Consider the following 17981-nt stretch of genomic DNA (forward strand, 5'->3'; position numbering starts at 1 on the left):
AGAGCATAAATAAAGGCTGACTCAGTGCGGGGAAGATTAAAACTAGGTAGTGAGTGAACTTGTCAGGATTGGAGGGAAATCAGCAGGGGAAGGAGGAAAAACAGAAGACGTGTGTTTTTTGTTTTCTTTTTTGAGGAAGTGGGAGGTGTCTGTTTTTGTTTAAAAGCTAGGATATGGAAATTTTCAATATTCAAAATGTACATATTTTGATAAACTATTAAGATGTGTATAATTAACTTGAGTGACCTCTTGTGACTCTGTTTCTTTAACCTTTGCTACACATATTGGTTGTTGCTCTTAGTTGTTGCGTTTTATCATATTTAAATCATAAGGTCTTCTAGACAGGAACCACATCTTTCTTATTTGTTTGTAAAATGTCGAGCACAATTTTGGATGCTCAAAAACTAAAATATTAATACCATAAAGGATGGTTAACTTGGATATGAGAAGTTTTAACTAGATGTCCCTAGAAAAGAGTTTGTCTTCTTTCAGTAAGGGCACATTCCTACAGCAAATAGTAGAACATATTAGCACTGCTGCTATCAGTGTTGCCTATACAGGGGGATTTTTATTTAATTTCACCACAAACCTCTAACACAATTACTTCATGTCAATTTGTCACTTTCCTTCTCGACCTGTCCTGGGGTTTCAATATCCCAGCACTGTGACATGGGCTTCTAGTCTGAAGCAGAGTACTCAAACACAGTGAATACGTTTAAAAAAAGAGAGAGAAAGTTAATGGCTGCAGTGATTTTATGGATCCATTCTCACAAGGTCTGCAGACTCCATACCATCAATCAATGCTGTGTTAGAAAGCCATGCAATGTGGAATACTGTTTGCATTGTATCTGCTGCCACTGGGGTCTGTGATTGCTGCTGGCTTAAGAAAACCACTGAAATGAAAGCAAGCCGAGGAAAACCCTCTCTTCTATTCTGCTTATCTGTTTAAATACCAGTAGGTGTTAAAGCAGCAAGAAGAACAATAAAACCAGCTGTGTGTGTTATGGGTAAAGTCACTGAACTTATTATAGGCCCTCTTTGCCTGGCTCAAAGCTTTAAATAACTCCAGTGGGAGCTACTCACAGAATGCAGTAGGACTAGAGGGCCCCCTCTGGATGAAATTCAGTGCAATGTTGCTAGGGTTTTGTTTGTTTGTTTGTAAGTGATAGCACAGGATCCTGAAGTGAAGAGAGTTCCTATATAGATTTTGAAGTCCCCCACTGAAGCAAAGCTTTCTACAGCCCTGGAATGGGTCTAATTACGATTACATCAATCTCCTACCAAGTTGTGAAGAATAGGAAACAACCTGATTTTAATCCAAGTTACACTAGTGTAAACCAGGAGTAACTCCACTCAGGTCCATAGAGTTACACCATTCTTGCTATTAACAATAGATGGGGGAAAAGAAAGGTTATTTTATTAATAAATGAAGGTCACTAAGAAGCAGAGAAACTGTTCATATTCTTACATTTAGCTTAATATGTATTATGTTCATCTGTTATTAATTATTAAATTTAATATACAGGTAGGCATTTGCATTTGGGGTTGTAAAAATGACCATCTGTTGACATTTTATTTTATTTTATCTTGACCAGACTGTCTTTTCCTAAATATTTCCCTGACATAACTGCAGCCACATGCACTAATATAGCTTTTGATGTATATAATTGATGTTATAGTGTATACAGTTCTAAAAACAAAACAAAAAAAAACTTGTGACAGGAGACAGAGCAATCTGTTCAAATGATATTAGTGAAAAATAATAATGACAAATTTTGCGGACTCAGTCATGCCACTGAGATCTAGCCCCATACATAAATGGTTACTGGGCACAGACTGGCCCTAAATGAGTTTTTATCCTCGATCAGGTTAGTGGAAGATCTGAAACAGTTGAAAAATATGGAGCAATAGAGCACTCTTTACTCACCTGTGGGAATCTCCTTTACTAACTAAGGCTTTTCCCTTCTCCAAAGCATCAGCTGTGCAGTCTTTAATTTCTCCCTGTAATTCCTCATGCTTCATTGCCAAGATAGGCAAACTTAAACCCTCTGAGTTAAGGAGCTTAAGGTAAGCTTCAATACCTCCAAGAACATCAAATGCCTGCCAAATGAAACACACTTTTTCAGTATTTCTATTTATAATATTCATTTATTTTGTACAAAGCAAATATATTAGATGGACACTCAATATTTTCTCAAAAATGAACATCACTAACTTAATTTAGGGCCTGATTCTGATCTCATTTAGAGTACACAAAGGAATAAACAGGTGTAACCCCGCTGAAGTCTACAGAGTTATGTGGGAGTCCATGAGAGCAGGATCAGATTTTGAGTTTAAAAGCAGAATCTGTTTTCTAGAAATAATCAGACCAGTGTGATTCTGAGTCTCAGCCAAAGTGGCTTGAGCAATGCAGATGAAAATATTTTAGAACCCCAAGTATTACTGGAACTTTGGCACACTCATCAAAAAGTATATGATGCATAGACCCAAATTTATTACAAATCCTGTGTTTTTTGTGTTTAAAATTAATCCAGGGTATATACAAGAGTTAAGTCCCACTGAACTCTTATTTTGAGAAACAGGGGAAACATAAATTTTCCATATCAGGAAGTTGGTATTATTCATATTCTCTATTTTCCCACTGCACAAACAGAAGTTCCTATTCCACAGGCAAGGAGCAAATGGGGCACAATGACTTAAAAAAGACAGCAGACACTGGCAAGAAAAGATTATGTTAATACCCAAATATTATTAGATAAATAGAAATGTGCCAAGTCCAAAATGCCCATAATTGGCTTTACCGTACCAGGGAAATATTCTCTGCTAGTAGATATTTTGTAGTTGTGCAACCTCAGAAGAAACTCAGTTAACAAAGCAGAAAAAAAGTGTAATTGCTCTAACACTGGGACCTAGGACATGATCCCAGGATTAGGTTGTAGTGACAATTATGAAGAAAATGCTTAGTGCAGTACTACAGAAAGTGATCCAAGAGATCATATGTTTACCCAAGAGATCTTATTGCACTGTGTATTGAATCATAAGCTGTCTTTAGTAACAAAACTAAGTTTTTACTACTTTCTACTTATGTTAGCACTGCAGAATCAATGCAAGTATCAGTCTAAGATCTAAACTCTGTTCTAGCAAATTCATTATCAACAGAATCATTAACTAAGTTCCACATGTAAGACCAAATCTAAAGCTGGGCAGGCATTTTTTTGTCCATCCTGTGAAAATATTGGAGATTTCAAACATTTTCCTGTTCCACACTGGGATAAAAGCAAGACATTTCTTCTTCTTTTTATTGTTAAAAATGAGAGAGCACACCCAACCCTAGAATAACCAATAGCTCAGATGCCAATAGCTGAGATGTCAGACATTCAGGTTCCAGTCCCTTATCTGAACCAGGCCTAGACTCCTACAGGAATGCCTGACCACTGGGCTATTGACTCAGTCTCTTTCTCTGGCATGAGTAATGTTTAATTATTTATATAAAGTGGAAGAGCTCCAACAACAGAAAGTGAGAGACAAAAGCCTGATGTTTTAGGTCATTCATCTAGCATGCGGGAGGCCAGGGTTCAAATCCCTACTCTGTCATCCTCCCACATACCAGTTCAGTGCCCTAACCACCAGGTTCTAGTCAGTCTCAGTCTGTCTCCTCTGTTGGCGCCCTTTGCATAAATAAAAATTAAATATGCATTGGGCTAGTGAGAAAGAGACTTACGCTATAGCCCAGTGGTTAGGGCAATCACTAACGGGATCTGGGTGATGCAGCTTCAAGTCAATGTTCCAGTGAACATTGAATTAGCTATCCAAAGCAGAACAGCTTCAAAAGGAGAGATTGAGAGAGGACCCACTGCCTGATTCAGGTTATGGGCTAAAAACCTCTATCTCCCAGGTGAGGGCCCTAACCACTGGGCTATTGGTTATTCTTAGCGGGGTTCTCTCTCTTTTTGGTTTTGATCAGAAATTCCATCCTCAACCTGAAAAAACTTTCCTGATGAAAGTTTTGTTGAAACTGGTATATTCCCCGCAAATACCATTTTGCCAGAAAATTCCCAACCAGCTCTAACCAAATCCTGTCCCTTTTTATCTGAAATAATGATTTTGAAAACTGACTACAAATAGTGTTGCAGCATTCCACACTGTTTTCCTTTTTATAGGCTTTTATATCTAATGCGTCAAGCATTGAGATCTGATTTTTTCTCTAAGTCCTGTAAATTTAGACTGGGATCTTAAAGTTCTTTCAGTTCATCCATTATAATCAATAATACAGACTACACAGGCCAAATTATGTTCTCAGTTATTACATTATGCTCCCAGACTAATACAATGAATATTCCCACTATACTCAATTTTTGCTTGTAAATTTTGTTTGCTGTGCAACGCCATTATGTTCAAAATATTCAAAAACAGTGTGTTAGTTCTATTATGATCTCTTCTATTGTGTTTCTCATGTAGAGAACTTCCAACAGAATTAATTTCCCATTTAACATATTTAACTTATGCACAAAAGGAAAAAAATTAATATAATAGGAACGGAGAGATGTATATTTGTTAAATGGAAAATTAACTAACTAAATTGCATGTTTATACAATGCTCAGCAAACTTAGGCCCTGATCCTGCAAACACGCACATATTTCGCTTTACACAGGGGAACAGTCCCATTGGCTTTAACTGGCTGAAGAATGCTGCTGATTCAAGGTTTTAGAAAGAACCAAGATGACTCCTGAAGGATTGTTTAATAAAAGAAACTACTTTTTAAAACATTATTTTAAAATATGTGTACTTTAAAGAGCAATATCGTAAAGGAAATAGACTTTGATACAGAGTAATGTTTTATTTGTTTGAAAGAGCTCTGCAAAGATTCTTAAAACATTTATGGAAGTGGAATGACATCAAAAAAATGTACTGAATAAAATTTTTAAAAGTAAAACTTCACAGAGATTTCGAAGAGCTTTCTCAGCCAGACTGCTACAGCATATTATGCCTGCACTAAAGAAGCAACTGAGACCAGTCCATCAGGTGCTGAGTCAATGGAGAAGTGACAAGCCCTGATACTTGAATTTACCCAAACACCTAAGAGATAAGCTCTCCATCACCACTGAAGTTGAGGAAAAAAGGGGACAAAAATCCTTGAAACTGAGGCAGTCATGGAAAGACAGATGAGAGGGAACAAAAAAAAGCAGCTCATTCCGTAATGAAGAATGGAAAACACTAAATGCACAACAGAAGAGAAATTCACAGCATTGGAAGAAACTCACAGTAAAAGCAGCAGCTTAGGCCCAAAGCAAGCACCAATAAGAAGTCAGAAAGAGTCCTTCCCCCTCAGCACGGCTGTGCAAGGAGATGCCATAATCAATCCTTAAGCTTCAGTTGATGAGATAAAGTTTTGTATAGGCATTACCACGAATTGAGTTAATTTTCGTACTGAAAATTATTTTAATTCAGTATTGAGATATTATAGTAAACCGTAAGAGATTTATTAACAGTTTCTCTTGTTTAACTCTGATTAGCAGGACAATGTATACCTGGAGATGACATGCAAACTAACTGAGGTGAAGGAATACAGAGCGACAGTAACTGGGACTCTCTCTTATAGAAGGTGTAAATCTTCTGTTGGAATCTTTATCAAGAGGAGCGCAACAGAAAAGATTGCAATTGAACAAATACTGTTTTACTGCCTCTTTTAGACAATTTTCTTTGCAGAATGAACAATTCAACACTAATAACTTGAAGTTACCTTGATTTAATTAAGAAAACTTATTACGAATAAACAATTCAATAACCTCTTGTCCCATCTGAAGGAAGTGATAGTAGGTACTCAGGAGGCCCCTTGTCCTAAAATGTGAAATCCTTTCACCTGTGTTTAACTACAAAGAAGTTCAATTGCCACTAGCTCAAAGTAATAATTAAGCACAGTTTGGGCACTTTAAAGACATATTCAAGATTCTTCTGCAGAACTGAGCGCCTGGCATGGGCCCAGGAATCAACAGGATTTGCTTATTGTGTGTAACAGGCATTACATAAGGAATTTTATTCTTGAAGACCATATTGACGAGATTAAATCTAGAAACCAAAAAGAAAGGTATACAGCACTCCAGAACAAACATAGGTAGTTAAAAAGGCAGAAGGAAAAGGCCTCTCACCATCAGATTTTATGTAAGTATTGAGAGCCTGTATAACTAATCAGCTGCTATATTTGTTTCTTGGTAAAGATCAATGGGGGGAAAATGTAAAGTAAAGAATATATATTATCACTATCATGTTATATTTCTCAAGGAGGAATTTGAACAGAATGGCAGCTGGGCTGGTGACTTTTTGAAAAAGGACCAGCTGAAAAATCAGGTGGTCTCTGCAGCTCCCTTACTAGCCAGATTTAAGTGCTGTCGATGTTCCTCAATCTGACTCATCCAGGCTGTCAGATAATCCCACAGGGTTGTGCTGTCTGCATTCCCAACTCCATCTCGCTAACTAGATCAAGTCATGGCTGCTACATAGAGATTCATATTTATCCCATGTTTAGTGTCAGTCACAAGTGGGAAGCCATGGTTCACTCACATTATCTGGGTTGATTGTTCCAGGGCAGCAGTGCTGGTTGGCAGCCTATACCCTTCCTATTTCACTGTGGTTTCAAGAGCTTTGCAAATCCTTTAAATTAACTGTGCAAAAGCAACCTCTTGTGTCCATTGCAGTCTTTTTTCAAACATTAGCATTAACGTTAAACAGTTAGATTGGTAATAATTCACATATTCCTCTAGCTCCTTTAATCAAAGGACTTCATAGAGTTTAAACATTAACTAACCCTTGCAAGCCCCTAGGAGAGGTGTAACATTTTAAACCCTATTTTAGAAATAAGGAGACTGAGGCACAGACTGTTTAAGTGACTCACATTAAGGTTAGTGGCAAAGCTCAGAATAAAAGACAGGGGTCCAATGATGCCTTGTGCTCAAGAGAAGATGCAGAAGCTGTTTTGGTTAGTGAGAGCTGCTGTATTACTTTTTATCCTCTTCTCACCTTAGCTGGTTGAGTGGATGCAAATGTATTGAGCTATACAGGCCTGGAAAAGTGAGGAGGAAAAATACAGACTTGAAATATTCATAGTCCAAATGCACATGACAAACTTCAGGTAATTTGCAGTGTTGTTGTAGCCATGTTGGTCCCGGGATACTAGAGAGACATGGTGGTGAGGTAATATCTTTTATTGGACCAACTTCTGCTGGTGAAACAGACAAACTTTCAAGCTACACAGAGCTCTTCTTCAGGTCCACATTGACATTTTAAATGTGGACCCGTATATGATTCCCTAGAGTAAGCTTAGATCGGTTGTGTAATAGAAATCCGTCTACACAAAAGTTTTGTTCTGAATATTGTCAGAGATTTACACAAATATTTTACACTTGGGGAACTGAGACACAGAGAGATTAAAGCCAAAATGTTTCCACTAATTTGGAGAGCCCAATATGAGATATGTAAGGCCTGATTTCTCAGAGTACTTATCATTTTCGTAGCACTTCAAGAAATGTAGCTGTTATAATCTAAAATGTTTCTACTGAGCATGGGTAAAGTGTGATTTTTCAATGGCTTATAAATTGGCAAAATTTGGGTAGCTTTTCACAAACAAAAAGGGAAATCCTTGACACAAAGGCCACACCCCTGCCCAAACTGAAATACCTGTTCTAGTGCATGGGGGCACTAGAGCTTTTCAAAGAGTTTTTTAAACATGGGCAAAACAACTTATTCTTCCCTAGCATTTTTATTTTTGGAAATGGTGGAACTGTTTGGATGAAATTACAAAAAAAAAAAAAAAAACAGATAGCTGCCACATAAAATTTCAGCCCAAACAGGTGTTATAAGCAACTGAAAAGAGAATCTTATCATGGGAAGTGTCCGATAACCTTAATAATAGGTGACGCTACCAGCCCTGCCTATAATACACATGCACACACAAACAGAAAAAGAAAAGAGGGAGAAAAACTAAATATTGTCTATTATCTCTGTCACACAGTAAAAATTGAGATTCTCCAAAACTAGCGTTTGTAGAAGCAGAGACAATCATCAAAAGGACAAATGTTTCACTTTACTGTATTTTAACTAAAAGATACAGAGTTAATAGCGTGCTGTAAGGCAGAATCAGAGACGATATCAGCCGTGAAAATTTATAACCACTTAGGAAAACCATTCCAAAACTGTTTATACTGCCCTTTGTTACTAGAGTAATTCCAATGCTTGTTTTATCTGCAAGCAACATAGATGGAGAGAAAATAATCAGCTTATACCACTGTAGACACAATAACAGCATTGACTATGATGACTAAATTAAATTAAAGGGAGCTGTCATACAGTAGTCTATCATCAAACAAACCAACCATCAGTGCACTTGAGGTAACTAGTAGAAAGACATGCATGTAAAAAAATCCAAAATAAGTTCCCAATCTTGATTCAGGACCCACTACTACAGGCCATTGTGCCTGGGAAGATTCCAAGTGAAGTAAGTGGGACTTTACAGGAATCCTTATTAACAGATCCTCATACAAGATTGAGTCCTAAATTGCTAACTGTATATAATTCTCTCAATACACCCAGAATGGAATAATCCAATCTATGAACAACCTTTGCTTAGTTTTAGAAGTTCTTGAGTGCCAAATAGTGTCACAGGTTGCTAGTGATGGAGGTTTCTGAAAGATTCTATAAGCACCCAAAAGGTGTTCAGGTGGGGTTTTCAGGGTGGACAGTTCTCGTTTGTGAAACTTGTTCATTCTGACAGGTTTATGCACAGCACAAGATTTTTCAGCAAAGCACTGCTATACTTTGGTCCAAGCCTTTGGAGGTTTTTATCCTGTCTGGTAAGCAACAATTATTGACAAGGTTATGACTAAATAAGCAGATGGAGTTTCCACCCTGCCTTTGAAGAGGGTGCACACACACTCACTATACATAGTCCAAACTTATCACCTTCCTAAGGTTAGACTTTATTATTAACAACAAAAGCAGAGTATAAACCTCACCCTGAGCTTTCTCCTCAAAGCTTGGCTGTTGCCAAGGTTCTCTCTGTGGGATCTCCTCTGTCTCACCAGTTTACTTCAGCACCTCTTATACTCTGCTTGGATCCAGTGAGATTCATCTGCTAGTATGACTCAGCCATAATTTCACTGCTCCATCATGCAGGGTTCAAGCACCTGACATCAAAGATACCTCAGAACTGAAGAACTGTTATCTTGTGATACACTTTCTCCCTGGAGCAATGGCCAGGATTTACTCTCCAGTTTATTTTCTTCTGAGCAACCCATTCATGACCCAATAACCAAAGTCTCATGTTAAATGATTTGACCTCTTCATTGCCTCCAGCAATAATTTTTTTCATGGCCATGGGCAAGTTCCATGCACCTCATATTTCTGTGGAGCCCATGAGGGAACAATTTTTTTTCTATCTCACACCAAGACAGAGATTGGTGGGAGTCACTTAGAGTCAGCCCATCTGAACTCTACTCCTCAAGGAATTAAAAACAAGCAATCCCCATGGATGTAGGTGACCTGAATGGGTTCCACTGCCTGAAGTAGTTCAATTCTTTCTAAGCCCTCCTGCAATGAAGTCTGGATACATCCTGAGCCCCATTAGCCTGATACTGTCGCCACCTCTAGCTGCCTGGGTAAACTGTTTGGAGCCCTGGACCTCAGGATCTCTGCAGTAGCACACATTTCATCACAATTACACTCCACGGAATGACAGAATTGTTGCATATACTCCTGTTGACCAGTGAAACAGAGAATGAGATACATACATGTCTTTTCTTTTTAGTTATGAATAGTTGCATGGAAAAATTGCATTACACAATGCACATTATGAATACTCCCCTCTGTAAAATGGAGACTAATTACTTCCCTTTCTCACAGGATGTTGTACAGATATACATTCAAGACTGTGAAGTGCTTTGAGATCTACTGATGCAATGCGCTATATAAGAACCTGATGGTCCAGGTTCCCAGCATGGATTCCCCCATCCTGTAAATATGGCCCATATTCTTTGTTCCTAAATGTGTGACTTTACATTTGGCCATAATAAAACACACATTTGTCTGCTTGCACCCAGCTTACCAAGCAACCCAAATCACTCCTTATCCATGACCTGTCCTCTTCATTATTTACCACTCTCCCAATCTTTGTGTCATCTGCAAACTTTATCAGTAGTGATTTAATGTTTTCTCCCGGGTTATAATAAAAATATTAAATAGAGCAAGGCCAAAAACTGATCTCTGTGGAACATACATTTTCAATGACGATTCCCCACTTACAATTACATTTTGAGACTTATCAGTTAGCCAGTCTTTAATCAATTCAATCTGATTTTCTATCATTCTAGTTTCTTAATCAAAATGTCATGTGGTACCAAGTCAAATACCCTACAGATATCTAAGTATATTACATCAACAATGTTACCTTCATCAACCAAATCTCATTAAAAAAAAAATCAAGTCAGTTTGTCAAGATTTATTTTCTATAAACCCATGATGACTGGCGCTAATTATATTTTCTTCTTTTAATTCTTTATTAATTGAGTCCCATATCAGCTATTCCATTATCGTGTCCATTAATTTGCACAATGCCGTGCATATCAGACTTCAAGAGCAAAGTAGCAGTCATATGATCAGATTATAATTATAGACTTGGCCTCTAACTAACCTTGTTAGCAGCACTAAAGAAGTCATTGGCCTCTTGTAACAAGGTTTTCCTTTCCTCCATACGATGGCACAACTCTTCTTGCAATAGATTTATTTTCTGATTTGAAAGCTTCAGATGTTCCTTTTCTGCGTAGTCTTCTGAAAACAGAATCTTGAGTGCTTCTGCTTTTAATTTTTCCACAGTGGAATTCCATTCCTAAAAGGAAGAGTGCTGATTTAATTAACTCCATGTATCTAAAATGATCCGAAGGAAACTGTTGCATAGTAACATATTACAATTATTGGCAAATACAATCATTTAATTTTATATGAGTGAAGGTTATAGCCAACTAAAACAGAATTTCTCTCCAATGATTTCTTAGCAAAATGACAGCTTTAATGAATAAGAGTCTAGTGACAAATTTGCCAGAGGACGGTCCCACTGGGCAAATTGTTCTGGATAAAATAAAAAGCAGCCCCAACCACACAGAAATCTGACTTTTTTTTTTTCAGGTTTTGATAATGAACACTTCTAATCACCACTCAGGGCCAGTTCAGATCACACTGCCATTGCAGGCTCTTTGGGGGCCTCATCCTGCCAAAGACAAACTGAAATATTGTCACGATGCTCGCTGTTCGTGCTTCAGTGCCACATGGTGGGGGCATATTAACTATGTTTGCTGAGAGCTCTGAGCTGAATGATCATTTGAGTCAGGATGCTGCCCCATTTATCATGGCCTGGAAGGGACACATCACAGGTTCCTCTCCAATGGCCTCCATCAACTATTGCCCCATTCCAACTCCACAAACACATGCCAGTTTTATTCTTCAAACATAAAACTTGGGCAAAACATCAAAACAAAGAAGCTCCTCCACCCATCATGGGTTACAGATGTCACTGCACAACCTTCCTTTCAATCCCCCTGCTGCAGGGCCTGCTGCCAGAGCCCATCTGTCTCCTGCCACTCCTCTATGAACTGGGCCACTTGCTGAGTTTTATAATCACTTTGAGCCCTTCTCCAGCTCTGCCTGAGAAATAAACAGGGCCGGCAGGCCCCAGGCCATCAAAGGGGCAGGACATCCTGTTACTAGCACTTTTCATCCATAGATCTCAAAGCACTTTGCAGAGTGAAGTAAGCACTATTCCCATTTCACAGACAGGAAATCTTATTCTGAGGCACAGAGATGTTAAGTGCCTTTCCCAAAGGTGCACAGCTAGTCCATAGCAGAGCCAGGAACAGATGTTTGTTTACAGACATTTCCATAGCACTCATTACTATAGTATCAGAGCACTAGAACTGGGTTCTGACTAAACATTTTTCATTGGTGAATGCAGATGTATCAAAACCAAAACTGTTGGACTGATGCAAGTTTGCGTGTGGACACTGCCTACGTGCAGAAGTTCCACTGATTTACTTACAGTGGGCTGCCAGATCTACCACAGCTTGGAGCTAAACCAGCTTTCTATTTAAAGCTTGACTCTTCTAAGTGCTATGAAATCTATGTAGTTACTTGGATTGCCTTGAAATTTAAATCAATTTAAAAAACAATTTAGTTAACCCAGTGCAAACCCATATCCACATCTTACATCTATTTAAAACTGGTTATATTGGCCTACCTTGTGCTGTGAGGTTACTGATGCACAATACAACCAGATTTAAAGCATTATAGGAATGCCCCCACAGAGTTTAAACTGATTCAACTTTCTTATATAGACAAGTCCTTCACTTACATTTTTCTACCTATAGTAAATTCCCTCATTTCCATCTTAATCCTAACTGACATTTTTAATTTTAAAAAGGGGCATTTTCATTTTCATATTCAATGTAAATTGAAAGTAATATTTTATTTTAAAAGGGTAAAGGAAAAAAATGTCCCACCATTCTTGATTTCAATAGTACTTCCTGTTTCAGTACTACTGTTTTGTGGGTTTTTGTTTGTTTTTGAATGGGCAATCGATAAAAAAAAACAATAAAAACTTTTATTTCATCTACTGTTATTCCTGTCAGCATCTGATATTAGAAACCTATTGTGTTATTCTAAACAAAATCAATATATATTATTATGCTGCAAACCCTCCTGCCTTAATTAGCATCTTTCCGCTACTTTTTCTGCTAATGAATTAAATACATTTTGAAACAAGAAAAGAGAGAGTTTTTCTGTTGCAGTTCCTCCCACAGGAGAAAGAAAGAAAGAAAGAAAGAAAGAAAGAAAGAAAGAAAGAAAGAAAGAAAGAAAGCAGTTTGTNAAGAAAGAAAGAAAGAAAGAAAGAAAGAAAGAAAGAAAGAAAGAAAGCAGTTTGTGTAGTCTGACAAATATTTTAAAGTGAGATATGACAAAGGAAAATGGGTTTTTCGGAAAATGCCATGATGCATACACAGGGCACAATAATGGCATTTGGCTCTGTCTTTTCCAAGAGTGCTCAAAAAATGCTGGGAATTTGGCTCTCTTTCTAATGTGTATTTTATTTTTTAGTGAAATAAGTGTTAGTGAAAGATGCTGTGTTGATAGGCTGGCAGAAATAATCTGATAATTTACAGATCAGTTATAATATAAGCAGCCCTAGCATAAGCTTCTTCACACTATCCCATTCCACTGCCTTAAACCCGTCCTTAAGGTACCATCAAACAGGGATGGGGATTTTAGTGCGCATACTTCCATTCATTCCTTGACCTCTTTTCTGAGGCTGTCCATTGTTGTGGCAATGGTTTTGTGATAGAAACTTGTTTAAAAAGAGATCAGCAGCTAATTTCACATAGGCCATCGAATGGTGGTGAAGGTAGTAACTTTCATTCACTACTGACTTGGGCTGGATTTGGACCAGCAACCAAGTGAAAGACTTCCTTCAATCCCCTGAAAAATGCAGTCTCCTTCTTACTTGTTTATAGAATGTCAAGCCTACTTAAGATGGATCGGTGTTGATAAATGCAAGGTAATTCACACTGAAAGGAGTAATCTGAACTGCTCATACACCTTACTGGATTCTAAATTAACTGGAACAACTTGGGAAACAGACCTGGGGATCATTGTGGACAGCTCAATAATGCTCAGTATGCAGCTGCAGCCAAAGAAGCAAACAAAATGTTCAGCGGCATAAAGAATAGGATGGAAAATATGAATGAAATTTTATCATGTCACTGTATGCTCTCTCTTCAAATACTATATTTTGTTCTGCTCACCCCATCTCAATAAAAGCAGAGGGGGTTTAGAGATGGGTAACAAAAATAATTAGACAAATATGAGGGGAAAATCCAGATGAAGAGAGAATGAAAAGATTGGGACAGTTTCGTTTACAGAAGAGACTAATACGAGGGGACACAACAAGTATATATAAAATAATCAGTGGTAGAGAGGAAGCAAATTGGGTTCGCCTATTTACACTTTCTCAAGAACAAGGTGACATTCAATGATAAATGAAATAATTTTACTTGGACAATTAGCTTGTGGTTCTCACTGCCACAAGATATTATTGAGTCCAAGAGTTTAGTGGGATTCAAAAAAAGATCACACTTTTATATGGATACAGAGTTACAAGGGATTGGGGGGCGGGGAGAACATTTGTAAGAGATATGTGCTCTCATGCTTCACCAACCTCTAACTAAGGAGATTAGGAAGAAACTTCTCTCTGGATAGGTTATCCCATTTCTACCCACGTTAGGGTTTCTTGCACCTTCCTCTGAAGCCACAGTAATGGCCTCCGAGACAGGACTGGACTTGCTTGATCCAATATGTCAATTCCCATGTTCTTATATAATCGAAGTCCAGATGATATCTCTACATGGAAGAACCCATGTGGGGGACAGGAGAATTTGTAAAAAGAAACTTGCAGCGTGTGAAACAAACTCTGCAAGTGGGGTGAGTGTTGTCTTCCCTTCCTCTACAGAAGAATAAGAAAGCTCAGCCCCAAGAAACTGTGGATCTCAGGAAATCTGCTGAAGAAATGGGTCATCTGCAGAGTGACCACGTATCTCTGCATAGAATCTGGGGACCAATGCCACCTAGTCATAGAACACCCTTCCACAGCCTGGAGTTGACCCACTGCAAAGTCCATATAACCATAGGTTGGATTAGTTTTACAGCAGAATGGCTGCTATTTTCTGAAGTGGGGAGGAAGACAAGGCATGTACATTACAACTGGTTGAAAATTTTCCAACAGAACATTTTGCTGTTGGAAAATGCAAGTTTGCTGACAGCAAAATGTATGACAGAAACATGTCGATTTTTGACATTTTATTTAGAACAAAATTCCCCCCCACACCCAGCATTAGATAATGTCAAAACCTTTTGTTCAGACATTTCCAGAACAGAATATTTTTATTTTTTGTTTCCAAAATTGGAATTAAATGTTTTGATCAATTCCAAATGATTCTCCTCCCCCCCCCCCAAATTTCATTTTCCAGGAAATTTTGAAATGTTTGTTTTCATTTTGTTTTGGAACAGAAAAATATTTCTAACTCAGGGAATATCTCACTTAACAGAAAATCTGATTCCTGCTTTGCTGAAACATACATGCACCCTCTCCCCAGGTCGCCTTGCTCCTGCAAACTTGGCCCCACAGCACGAGCTATAAGGCATAGTGTGCCCAAAGGGCTGTCCTCCCATCCATACAAGAACCCTCAGAGCACAGTCTGGTCTTAGGTTGTTAGGGTCCAGTTTTGCCCTATAGGAGGGCCACACACAAGCATCCCTCGTCCATACTGAGCTCATTATTTTTAAATACACCCATTCTGTACCCAAAGAATATGGCTGTTTTCTGATTATTCATGTCCATTTTCCATTTACATGCGCCATCAGGGAATTGCTTAAAATTGCACATTCCCCTCAGCCTTCCCAGAAATACTGAGAAATACCATGCAAATGGTGCAGATCTTTGGACCCTAGAATTGGACCTTTTCAAGTCCCCAGAGAAAAAAGAAAGGGACTAATATCTGGGGATAAAAACAACAATCCATTCAATATGCCTGTGATTGATATAAAACTGTATTGAAAAATCTGTTACTTGCTTTTTTTTTTTTTTAAAAAAAGCTCTGTACAGGAAGCATGTATGCTTTAGTATGTATATTTTACCAGTTAAGGGAACACTGAAATATAGTCTCTAAAGCAAGACTTTTCTTTCATAAAATCCTGCCTTTGTCCTTCTACTCTAACTTCTGCTTGGCAAAAATGGGGATTTAAAGACTGACTACATTCTACTGTTCTTTATACATTTCCTTTTTTATTCAAAGGTATTGTTTTTGTTTTACAAAACAGAAGGCACAGTCCCCATGCAGATAGAGGGCACAGACCCTTACATACATTGCACTCTAATGGGTCTACTTGTATGAATAAATGCTGCAGGATTGGCTCCATAGGGCCACTCCTATAAGATACTCAATTCCATCAGCTCCCATCAACTGCACTGGGATTTGCAGGTACTGACTGCATTTTATGATGCGATCCAACATGAGCTTTCATTTATATTTCAACATATTAATATCGGAATAGATAGTGTGAATTAATTTAGAAAACAACAATGAAATACATTCTTATGAAACTAAGGTCCATTAAGAGGGCCTGCCCTAGTGGTATTAGTACAGCTAAAGTGACAAGAAAGTTCAGCAGCAGATGTTTTTGCTGACTTTGTAATGGAAGAAATAGTTAGGTCTCAAAATAAAAATAAAATATTACTTTTGCAAGAACTTACATGTTCCTAATGCAACAGCATGGACGCTGCTTATGATTAGCTCAGATATGATAAACTCTACTTACAGAGAGCTGCAATGAATGTTCTAAATTGTTTCAGTGCATTGTGATGAGTAAGTTACATCTCCAGCTAGTGAGGCTCTGATTATAAGGAAATGACTCCACTTATGACTGCACTGTAGCAGGCTTCCACTATAATAACATTCATAAATTTGCCTTCATTGTAGGTTGCCCAATATTAATCTTCTAGATGATTTGCCTTCATTGTAGGTTGCCCAATATTAATCTTCTAGATGATTTTTAGGCAAAGGTTGGTTTATTTGAAGAACCACATTAAATATGTGCCTCTTTTACACCTAAAACTGTTTATGCTTTAACCTTTCCAATCAAACTGAAAATGGGAATGTATTGCAATAATTAAATATTTTAAAAGAATTCCATGGATATTACATCCCTGGATACTTTCTAAAGACATTAAATGTAGCTAGATCCATTTGATATTCTATATGATTTTGTGATGACCAGGTGCCAGCTCATGCCAAGGTCCCCATCTCTCAATTGAACACTGACAAACACATGGCTGGAGTCAGTCTAGATCATCTCTGTGGTAGTAGTGTTAAAATATGTATTAGAATTATACAAATGTGTTTAGTGCTTAGACTTTACTAAATGGTTGTGAGTTGTTGCATGCATTAATCTCACATATAACAACATATGTATCCCACATTGTAAGGTAATATTTGAGCAGTTGTATTGTGAGCCTCTGTGAGTGTGTAAATCACCAGACAGAAGAGAGACATTATTTAATGTGAAGGGAGGATCTTCAATAGAAGAACATAAGAACAGCCATACTAGGTCAGACCAATGGTCCATTTAGCTCAGTATCCAGTCTTCCAACAGTGGCCAGTGCCAGGTGCCCCAGAGGGAATGAACAGAATAGATAATCATCAAGTGATCCAGGTGTTATGCCTATCCCAAAAGGAAAGGTCCACTGATACCAGATAGACTATTGTGGAACATTGCAACTGGAATTTCCCTATGTACTGTCAATAAGAGGACAAAAGACTTTTGTTGTTCTGCCTTCTTCCCCATGAAGTCAAGTATCAGAGGGGTAGCCGTGTTAGTCTGAATCTGTAAAAAGCAACAGAGGGTCCTGTGGCACCTTTAAGACTAACAGAAGTATTGGGAGCATAAGCTTTCGTGAGTAAGAACCTCACTTCTTCAGATGCAAGTAATGGAAATTTCCAGAGGCAGGTCTAAATCAGTATGGAGATAACAAGGTTAGTTCAATCCGGGAGGGTGAGGTGCTCTGCTAGCAATTGAGGTGTGAACACCAAGGGAGGAGAAACTGCTTCTGTAGTTGGATAGCCATTCACAGTCTTTGTTTAATCCTGATCTGATGGTGTCAAATTTGCAAATGAACTGGAGCTCAGCAGTTTCTCTTTGGAGTCTGGTCCTGAAGTTTTTTTTGCTGTAAGATGGCTACCTTTACATCTGCTATTGTGTGGCCAGGGAGGTTGAAGTGTTCTCCTACAGGTTTTTGTATATTGCCATTCCTGGTATCTGACTTGTGTCCATTTATCCTCTTGCGTAGTGACTGTCCAGTTTGACCAATGTACATAGCAGAGGGGCATTGCTGGCA

At 38.1% G+C, this 17981-nt stretch overlaps 1 protein-coding gene across 9 annotated transcripts in view; it reads right to left on the reverse strand.

The window, feature by feature from the left end:
* The window catches only part of CCDC141 (coiled-coil domain containing 141), a 152842-nt gene that overhangs the window by 69809 nt on the left and 65052 nt on the right, over positions 1 to 17981 (reverse strand). For all 9 annotated transcript variants that reach the window (XM_034785769.1, XM_034785770.1, XM_034785767.1 and 6 more), the window contains 2 exons: positions 10680 to 10874; positions 1928 to 2100 (listed from right to left, as the gene is read on the reverse strand). In XM_034785769.1, the coding sequence (XP_034641660.1) occupies positions 1928 to 2100; positions 10680 to 10874 (368 nt within the window). The remainder of the gene's footprint in view (positions 1 to 1927; positions 2101 to 10679; positions 10875 to 17981) is intronic.

This window comes from Trachemys scripta, chromosome 11, assembly GCF_013100865.1.
Source record: "Trachemys scripta elegans isolate TJP31775 chromosome 11, CAS_Tse_1.0, whole genome shotgun sequence".
Taxonomy (NCBI): domain Eukaryota; kingdom Metazoa; phylum Chordata; order Testudines; family Emydidae; genus Trachemys; species Trachemys scripta.